This window comes from Culex pipiens, chromosome 2, assembly GCF_016801865.2.
Source record: "Culex pipiens pallens isolate TS chromosome 2, TS_CPP_V2, whole genome shotgun sequence".
Taxonomy (NCBI): Eukaryota; Metazoa; Arthropoda; class Insecta; order Diptera; family Culicidae; genus Culex; species Culex pipiens.
Window position 1 is genome coordinate 44,108,511 of NC_068938.1, and position 10,008 is coordinate 44,118,518.

Consider the following 10,008-nt stretch of genomic DNA (forward strand, 5'->3'; position numbering starts at 1 on the left):
CTAAGGGGTAACGTTTGTCCCTGATCAAGAATTCGAGATCCGTTTTTATTTATATCTCGTGACGGTGGGCCGGTACGACCCCTTCTGATTTGATGGCGTGCTTAGAATTCTAAAAAGCGTATATTTCATTAAAAAAAAGGAAAAAAAAAGTTTTGAAAACTCTGCCATTTTTCGTCAACTAACTGATAAATTTTTTGAAACATGTTATTTTAACACTGGAACGCCCAACGCATGTCCAACTTACACGGACGCCCAAGCCTCCCAAAAAAGGTGGAACGGTAACTTCAACTTACTGGTTCTCGGGCATTACTCAACCAATCGGGACGATTCTTGTTTCCATTGATTTGTAAGAATGTCTAGATGATCCTAAAATTTTGCAGAACTTGATTTGAACAAATCTGTAATTTCTGCGACCGAAAACATCGTTCCACCTTTTTTTTTTGAACGACTGCCTCCGCGGAATTTTTGGCGATTTTTTTTTACACGTGAAAAAAAAAAGTTGGAACGATGTTTTTGATCGCAAAAATTACAGATTTGATCAAATTAAGTTCTGCAAAGTTCTAGAATCATCTAGACATCCTAACAAATCACTGGAAAAAAGAATAATCTTGATTGGTTGAGTTATGCCCGAGAACCATTGAGTTGAAGTTACCGTTCCAACTTTTTTGGAGCCTTGGGCGTTGGAATGTTAAGGGAAATTTAATGTACTTTTTGAATCTACATTGACCCAGAAGGGTAATTTTTTCATTTAGAACAAAATTTTTCACTTTAAAATTTCGTGTATTTTTCGAACTTTGCAGGGTTATTTTTTAGAGTGGAGTGGTGTTTTACAAAATTGTAGAGCAAGGAATTACAAAAAAATTGATGTATAAGCATAAGGGATTTGTTTGTAACCATCACGAGTTATCGCGATTTTACGAAAAAAAAGTTTTGAAAAAGTTGGTCGTCGTCGATCATGGCCGTTCACGGTCACCCTTGACAGACACGAACGACGAAACTAAGGGAAACACAGAAAGTAAATTGCGATAACTCGTAATGGTTACAAGCAAACCCCTTATGTTTTTATATATATTTTTTTGTAATTGTCTGCTCAACAATTTGGTACAACATTTTTACACTCTAAAAAATATCCCTGCAACGTTTTTATAACTCTTTAATGAAAAATTTTGCTCTAAATGAAAAAATAAGCCTTCTGGGTTAATGTAGATTCGAAGAGTACATTAAATTTCCCTTAAAATGACATGTTCCAAATTTTTTTACAGTTGATTAAAGAAAAATAGAGAGTTTTTTTTATGTTTTTTTTGTGTTTTTTTCGATGAAAAATACGTTTTATCTGAATTCTGAGTACGCCATCAAATCGGGCGTCCAATTTTACATAAAAGTCCCTTTGGCACCAAATTTCCATCACATCACCTTTTCAGACTTCAAATTATTGAAACACATTTTTTCGCATGTTCTAAACGAGTGTTGTATATTTGTAATCAACTGTTGTAATTGTTAACATGTTTTTGTTTGTTATTTTCAAGGATTCGATGTCGATCAAATAATGGTACATTAATTTATTGAAATTCAACAAAAACCTCTAATGTCATAACCAACTGTTTTTGTGCATTATTTCATATCTAGATTTTTTTTTGAATAGGTCCTATAAACATATGAAAGACAATAGTTTATAGGTCCTTTTTAAAAAAAACTCTGGATTATATTTAAAAGCGAACAATTGAGTGATCTGGTTTGTCACATTCCAAAAAGCAGCCACACTCTGAACATCATGGCCAACAGTGATCCTCTGAGAACAATTTTGGCGGTGACAAATTTGCTCGCAATTACATTGGTCCATTTCGATAAACGAACTGCGAAATATCGGCACGCTAAAAATCGACATTTGATCATTTTTATAAATGTAACGTTCATAACAATTTTGTCAATCTTATACCAGTGGTACGTTCTAAGCTCGATCAAAAGCAGGGTCGAACTGTACGGAGTCATTTTCGGCATGCTAGTTATAATGGATAGTGAAACTGCACTCGCTTGGAGCTACGTTATGGTTCTAAATGCGATTCTTAAATCAAAGTATATTCTAAAGTCATTGAACACGATACTTGCCGTTCAAAGCAAGATAAAATCAAATCCTGCCAACGATCTTAAACGTCGTAGAATAGTTTTGCTTTTACAAGTGTGGATGTTTTTAAGTGTGTTTTACTATTTTGTATTTATAACCGGTTTGCAAATCTTCTCATCGAAATGGACTCGAACTTGGGTTCGCATCGGAGTTGATATGATTTTTGCTACGTGTGGCGTACTTAGTGAATTGTACGTAATAATGTTTGACACCTTCCTATTGACGGTTCAAATGGATCTTCAAATGATAAATCATCGGATGAAAAAGTGCTCCAAAGAAGCGGACGACTTAACACTTTTGATGGAGTCGTACTTTGAAGCGATGGCTCTAATTAATTTGTTGGGGAAAGCTTTTACATTGCCCATATTGTTTGCAATATTCAGCACATTTTTCGAAGGAACCACTCAGTTGTACCAGGTTTTTGCAATGATATCGACCCAAACTGACTTGGAGCTGGGATCTCTAATTAAGGAAGTGGTCAGCTATGGCGTTTGGCTATGCCCACAGCTGGCCAAGCTTTGCATTACCATGAAACTAGCTAGTAGCGTGAGTGATGAGGTAATCTTATCAATATCAATTTAAACAAAATATATTTTATATAAAGGATTTAAAAATCTTTCAAACACCTCTTTCTTGGCAGGCCAACGATACCGCTCTCTGCACGAGACACTTTGACGATTGCAGCATGCAAAACACCAAAGTGACGAGGCAAATCAACAAGTTTCTGCTGAAGAATCTGCACCAGAAGAAGAAGTTTTCCGCGTACGGATTTTTCGACATTGATAACAGTGTGATTTATACGGTATTGAAGGGAAAAAAATAAAATTGAAATCCTTTTTTATACAAGTTTTTTCAGGTTTTCAGCTCTATCGTAACTTATTTGGTGATTTTGATTCAGTTTAAGCAGTTGGAAAATGATTTCACTAACCAAAATGGAGGTGGTAACAGCACGAGTTCAACATAGAGTTTAAATTATTTTCTTCAGTGTAATTATTCTATTAATTCAATTTTTGGTGTTTTCTGTGAAAAAAGAATTGAGCTGTAACCGAATAAAATGTCATCTTGACCCAGAAAGGACAAAAGGGAACGTTCGGATAGATTTCACAACACCACGCTGTAAACGTTTCACAAAAATATATATTCCTCTTCTTGTATCCTTACTTCTTAGTCCGGTGCTCTGTATATTAATCTCTATCACTATCCAAACAAGTTAGTGTAATAAAATTAACGATAACGCTCGTTCTCTCACTCTCTCTTTCATTCAAACCTCTTTTCTAGTACAGTGTAGTTAACAAATTACTAAATTCGCATTCTCTTCCTGACTCTGGTCCGTTTCGAACAAACGCGCATTTGTAACAACGCAAAGTAACGGCCAATTTCGTCCTATGTCTTAGCAGCTATTTAATTTGGCAAAAAAAAGTTAATTTAAAAAATAAAGTAACAGAAACGGAAACTAAAATCTAGCGTACAGCAATGCACCGCCAGGCAATGATATTCGACGGGTTATTGTATAACGATTTTGTTTTTTTTTCTTCAATGGAGCGAACTAAACAGAAAATGCTTTAACGTGGTGCGGCGGGCACAACTTTTTGTCCTGTATGTGTGTGAGTGTATAGTGGGAAAGGGTATTGTAATCTCTCAGGTAACGAACTTGGTGGTCACCCTCACCGCACACTGCTGTGAGTTACTTGGGGTAAAAGCCACTTGAACCGAAGGCACTCGGTGGAAACGTCGCCGTCTCACTGTCAGGGTCCTGCGGGGACAAACACGCCTCAAAACGAGTGTGGTTCCGTTCTTGAAAAAGTTTGAAATAAACAAAATGGTACTCTTCTTAGACGATTGTTCGTAGCAATTGTGTGTGTCATATTTAATTGAATTTAAAATAATGTGTCATATATAATTGATTTAAAATAAGGATGACAAGGAAAAACAAAACTTACTGCATTCCGCTGGAGCCCTGCTTGGGACTGTTGGCGTTGCTGCCGCAGCGGCTGCTGCTGCTGGAACCGGGCAGGGCCGGCATCGTCGTGGCCACGGCCTTCAACACCTCTTCCTGTAGCGAGGTAGGCGGATCCGACAGGATGTCCGTCGTCGTCGACAGTTGGCGCAACTTGTTTGAAACCGCTGAAGAAAAAAAATGCAAAAAACTGTTCAAACTGTTCGAAACTTGTTCAAGCGATACCAACCTGGCCTCAGCTCCACCAGCGAACAGTGCTGGTCAACCCACAGCTGCGACGATCGGCACATCTCGTCCAAACTGGCGACCGAAACCGTCTGGTTGAAGGTGTTCATCAACGGTTCAAATATCAAGCCAAACTAAAAATAAATAAATTAAATTCATAATTAATACCAATCATCCATAAACCAATCAACCCATACTAACAATCCAGAACTTCCAGTTGTCGAGCGTCCGCTGTCGCACGTACTGCTGGTACAGCTCCTTGACGCGTCCCGTCCGCTGGCGCGACACCGGGGCACCACTTGCCGGGAGTGCCGTCTGCAGGTTGCTGTTAATTGATTAAAATGATCAGCCGTCACACGTCAACACACTCCATTAGCGTTATTAGAAGAAGAAAAAAAACTTACTTCAGCGAGTTGTTGAGCGTGTCGATTTCCCTCCGCAGGGCGTCCATCTTTTCGTTTGTGGCGGACCGTTCCACGCGGAGCTGCTTAATGTACTCGGCGCCCTTCTGCAGCATGGCCGCTTTGCTCAGCTGGAATGGGGTTTGAAAAAGGTCATTCTAGGTTTGTATAGAGCCTGAGGAAAATAGGAATTTGGTCATTTTGGTTACGCTGGTCATGTAAGTCATTTTGGCCATTTCGGCCTTTTTGGTCATTTTGATCATTCTGGTAATTTCGGTCATTTCTGTCACTTTGGCCATATTGGTCATTTTGGTCACTTATGTCATTTTGGTCATTTTAGTCATTTTGGTCATTTTAGTCATTTTGGTCATTTTAGTCATTTTGGTCATTTTAGTCATTTTGGTCATTTTGGTAATTTTAGTCATTTAGGTAATTTTAGTCATTATGACCATTTTGGTAATTTTGATCATTCTGGTTATTTTGGTCATATAGGCAATTTTGATCATTTTAACCATTTTGGTCATTTTGGTCATTTTGGCCATTTTGGTCATTATGGCCATTTCTGCCAATTTGGTCATTCTGGCCATTTTGGCAATATTGGTAGTTTATGTCATTTTGGTAATTTTGGCCACTTTGGCCATTTCGGTCATTTTGGTAATTTTGGTCGTTCAGGGCTTTTTGGTCATTACGGTCATTTTGGCCATTTTGGCCATTTTGGTCATTTTGGTTATATTGGCCATTTTGGTCATTTTGGTTATATTGGCTATTTTGGTCATTTTGATTATTTTGGCCATTTTGGTTATTTTGGTCATTCTGGTCATTTTGATATTTTTGTCATTTTGGTAATTCTGACCATTTTGGTAATTTTTGCCACTTTGGCCATTTTAGTAATTTTGGTCATTCTGGTCATATCGGCCATTTCTGCCATTTTGGTCATTTTGATCATTCCGGTTACTCTGGTCATTTTGATCATTTTGGTCATGATAGCCATTTTGGTCATTCTGGCAATTTTAGTAATTTTGGACACTTTGGCTATTTTGGTAATTTTGGTCATTTTGATCACTTAGGTATTTTAGGTCGTTCTGGTAATTTTGGTATCATTGGTCATTGTGGTAATTTTGGTCATTCTGGTCACTTTGGCAATTTTGGTCATTCTGGCCATTTTGACAATTTTGGTCATTTTTGTCATTTTGGTCATTTTTGTCATTTTGGTCATTTTAGTCATTATGACCATTTAGGTCATTTTGATCATTTTTGTCATTTTGGTTATGCTGGCCATTTCGGTCATTTTGGTCATTTAAGTAATTGTGGCCATTTTGGTAATTTTGGTAATTTTGGTCATTTAGGTCATTTTGGCCATGTTGGTCATTTTGGCCATTTTGGTCATTCTGGCCATTTTGGCAATTTTGGTAGTTTTTGTCATTTTGGTTATTTGGTCACTTTGGCCATTTCGGTCATTATGGTAATTTTGGTCGTTCAGGCCATTTTGGTAATTTTGGATATTTTGGCCTTTTTGGTAATTTTGGTCATTTAAGCCATTTTGGTAATTTTGGTTATTCTGGCCATTTTGGTCATTTTAGTAATTATGGCCATTTTGGTAATTTTGGTCATTCAGGCAATTTTGGTTATATTGGCCATTTTGGTCATTTTGGTTATTTTGGCTGTTTTGGTCATTTTGGTCATTCTGGTCACTTTGATATTTCTGTCATTTTGGTAATTCTGACCATTTTGGTAATTTTGGCCATTTTGATAATTTTGGTCATTTCGGACATTTCTGCCATTTTGGTAATTTTAATCATTCCGGTTGCCCTGTAATTTTGATCATTTTTACCATTTTGGTGATTCAGGCCATTTTGGTCATTTTGGTCATGATTGCCATTTTGGTCTTCCTGGCAATTTAAGTAATTTTGGACACTGTGGTGACGAGCCCCTCGGCTCTGAGGTGAGTCACCCTGTGCAGGGGATGTGGTTTGACAGATGAGTGTGGAGCTCAGGAGTGGATACACGTGTTTCGTGGAGTGAAATAAATATCTAGTTGAATACCGAGTAATAATTAAGTAGTTCTTATTATTTACTGATGATCCGGCTCTACCACAAATTGGCGACGAAGGCGGACATTTGGTAAGGTTTTCGAAAAATCAAAAAAAAAAATCGATTTTGGGGAGGAAAAATATGTTTGTTGTTAGATGAACGAATGAGGTTATGGTTGACATTTGTTTTCCTTCTTTTGAAGATCGATACCGCAAGAAAAGAACTTTCAGCCACCGGCGGAATAGTTCCGAAACGCACGATCCGGCCACTGGCGGATAAGTCTTCTAGACCACGGGTCCCGGCCACTGGCGGGAAACCTAGAGAATCGATACCCGGCCACTGGCGGGAGGCTAAAAGCACACCGGACCTGGCCACTGGCGGGAGCTAAAAGCACACCGGACCCGGCCACTGGCGGGAAGCTGAAAGCACGCTGAGATTTGGCCACCTGCACAGCGACTGAGATTGGCGTAAACAGCTCACGGAGTGTTTTTAAGAAGTAAGTGCTACTGGCATTGAAATAGGTTATGTTCACAAATGAGTTTCAATTCATAATAGGCAACACGCGCCACGGGCGGACTGAGAGATAAGCACAATGGACAAATGGAACATTACCCCATTCAACTTCAAGACCTTACCGAAGAACCAGCTGCGCGATGCATGGAAGCGGTACCGCCGGAATTTCGAGTACATGCAACTAGCGAACCAGGAAAAGAACAAGACCAGGCTGAGGAACATTTTCCTGGCGCTGGCCGGTCCTGACGTCCAGGAAGTGTTCGAATCGATTCCGGGTGCCAACGTGGAAGCTCGAGAAGGAGTCGATCCGTGTGAGGTCGCCCTTAACAAACTAGAGGAATATTTCGCCGCCAAGTATCACGACGTTTTCGAGCGAAACCTGTTCTGGACGCTGAAACCGGAAGAAGAGGAACCGCTGGAAAAATTCCTGCTGCGGGTCATGGACTCAGCTAAAAAGTGCAATTTTGGCGCGTCAGCTCAGGAGAGCCTGGAAATAGGCATCATCGACAAGATGATCCTGCAATCACCAACCGAGCTGAGGGAAAAGCTGTTGGCGCAGGAGAAGCTAACACTCGAAGGGCTGACCAGAATAGTAAACGCGCACGGATCCCTGAAGCACCAGATCAGGCAGTTCGCTTCCGGCGGACGTGAATCTGGATCCCAGAGGGTGGACGTCAACCCAGTGATCAACCGAGTTGAACAACGTGAGCCTCCGGTTATCTGCTTTCGATGCGGCAAACCTGGGCACACCGGCCACGACACCCGTTGCCCAGCGAGAAACCAAACCTGTTACAAATGCAACAAACCCGGCCATTTCTCGACGAAATGCCAAACTCCAATGATCTCGAAGCCGCGATACGCACCTAAGCGAAAGAGTGAAGACAACAGACAACCACAGCACTGGAAAAAACCGCGGTTTAACTCGGTGAGAGCGATCGAACATCACGAACCTGATCAGTCCGCAGCAGGACCGTCTGGTCAAAACAATTTCATCTACAACATCGGGGACGGTGACGAGTTCCGGTGCAGATGTTGATTGACTCGGGCTCGCAGAAGAACATCGTAGACGACACGACGTGGGACAGCTTGAAGCGCCAAGGAATCGAAGTGAAAAACGTACGGAACGGCTCCGATCAAACGTTCCGGCCGTATGGCAAACAGGCTAGTCCTCTGAAGGTTCTAGGAATGTTTGACTGCACCATCTCGATCAAGGAGGACTCGAGGCAGGTCGAGGAGTTTGCCACTTTCTACGTCGTGAAAGGAGGTTCGCAGCCGCTGCTGGGAAAGACCACTGCCCAGACCATGGGGGTACTGGTACTGGGACTCCCAAGCACGAACTCGGTCGAAGTGAACAAGCTGTGGAAGGAGGAGAGACACGTTTTTCCTAAAATGAAGGGAATCAAACTGAAGATCGCGATTGATGAGTCCGTGGTTCCTGTCAGCCAGCATGCACGTCGACCTCCGCTTGCTTTGATGGACAAGGTTGAGGCAAAACTAAAGGATTTGGAAAGAAACGACATCATCGAGAAGGTAAGTCTCACAAAAAGGGGAAACGCCTCCAGAAAAGAAAAAGGTCAAATTTTTATCCTTAAACCAGGTCACCGCGTACAGCCAATGGGTCTCACCGCTCGTAGTCGTCGTTAAAGACAACGGAGAGCCCAGGCTATGCGTGGACATGCGCTTGGCAAACCGGGCCATCAAAAGGGAAGCGTACATGATGCCAACCTTTGAGGACTTTCTACCTCGGTTGACCGAAGCGCGCTTTTTCTCAAGACTCGATATTAAGGAGGCCTTCCACCAGCTCGAATTGGACGAAGACAGCAGATACATTACGACGTTTATCACCCACAAAGGACTATATCGCTACAAGCGTCTGCTGTTTGGGATATCCTGCGCGTCGGAAATGTTCCAAAGAATTATGGAACAGATTCTCTCCGGCTGCAAGAATGTCGTAAACTATATTGACGACATCTTGGTGTTCGGAAAGACGAAATTCGAACACGATCAAGCCCTGGAGAAGGTACTGACCATACTCAAGGACATGAACGTCCTGTTGAACCACAGCAAGTGTGTCTTTGGAGTGACGGAGGTCGTTTTTCTGGGTCATCACCTGTCGGCTAACGGAATCAGACCAGCTGAGGACAAGCTGGCGGCGTTGAAGTCATTTCGGGCACCGGAGAGCGCAGAGGAGTTGAGGAGTTTCTTGGGTCTGGTGAACTACGTGGGTCGATTCCTGCCGGACTTAGCTACCGTGACAGCCCCATTGAGGAACCTTATCGGGACCGGAACCAGGTTCATCTGGGAGGCGCATCATCAGGTTGCTTTCGTGACGCTGAAGGACTTGATAGCGAACGTCCAGACTTTGAGCTATTTTGACAACACGTTGAGAACAAGGTTAATTGCTGACGCATCCCCAGTCGCGCTTGGTGCAGTGCTGGTACAATTCCGAAGCAACTGGGACGACAGCAATCCGCTGATCATCTCATACGCCAGCAAGAGCCTCACTCCGACTGAGATGAAATATTCTCAAACCGAGAAAGAAGGATTAGCTCTTGTCTGGGGAGTTGAACGGCACGCGATGTACTTGCTCGGACGCAGATTCGAACTCGAGACGGATCATAAACCCCTCGAAGCGATTTTTGCTCCGTTTTCGAAACCGTGCGCACGGATGGAAAGGTGGGTGCTGAGGCTGCAAGCGTACACGTTCAAGGTGATTTACAAGAAAGGAGTAAACAACATTGCTGATTCGTTCTCGCGGC

General features: G+C 41.9%; 2 protein-coding genes across 3 annotated transcripts in view; one reads left to right on the forward strand and one right to left on the reverse strand.

The window, feature by feature from the left end:
- Window positions 1-2,753: 2,753 nt before the first annotated feature.
- On the forward strand, window positions 2,754-3,481 carry LOC120424370 (gustatory and pheromone receptor 39a-like). The gene is made up of 2 exons (XM_039588466.2): window positions 2,754-2,924; window positions 2,979-3,481. The coding sequence occupies exons 1-2, from the start codon at window positions 2,808-2,810 to the stop codon at window positions 3,084-3,086; spliced, it is 225 nt and encodes a 74-aa protein (XP_039444400.2). The 5' UTR covers window positions 2,754-2,807; the 3' UTR covers window positions 3,087-3,481.
- LOC120424351 (uncharacterized) overlaps window positions 3,240-10,008 on the reverse strand; it is a 61,740-nt gene continuing 54,971 nt past the window's right edge. For both annotated transcript variants that reach the window (XM_039588444.2, XM_039588445.2), the window contains 5 exons: window positions 4,709-4,836; window positions 4,506-4,629; window positions 4,309-4,438; window positions 4,063-4,246; window positions 3,240-3,916 (listed from right to left, as the gene is read on the reverse strand). In XM_039588444.2, coding sequence (XP_039444378.1) covers window positions 3,895-3,916; window positions 4,063-4,246; window positions 4,309-4,438; window positions 4,506-4,629; window positions 4,709-4,836 — 588 coding nt within the window. In that variant the 3' untranslated portion in view covers window positions 3,240-3,894. The remainder of the gene's footprint in view (window positions 3,917-4,062; window positions 4,247-4,308; window positions 4,439-4,505; window positions 4,630-4,708; window positions 4,837-10,008) is intronic.

What these genes read in the sequence shown, in the direction of transcription:
- LOC120424370 (XM_039588466.2), top strand. Translation starts at nt 2,808, where the DNA reads ATGCAAAACACCAAAGTGACGAGGCAAATCAACAAGTTTCTGCTGAAG. An exon ending in ATAACAGTGTGATTTATACG is followed by an intron (nt 2,925 to 2,978) that starts GTATTGAAGGGA and finishes AAGTTTTTTCAG; the next exon opens with GTTTTCAGCTCTATCGTAAC.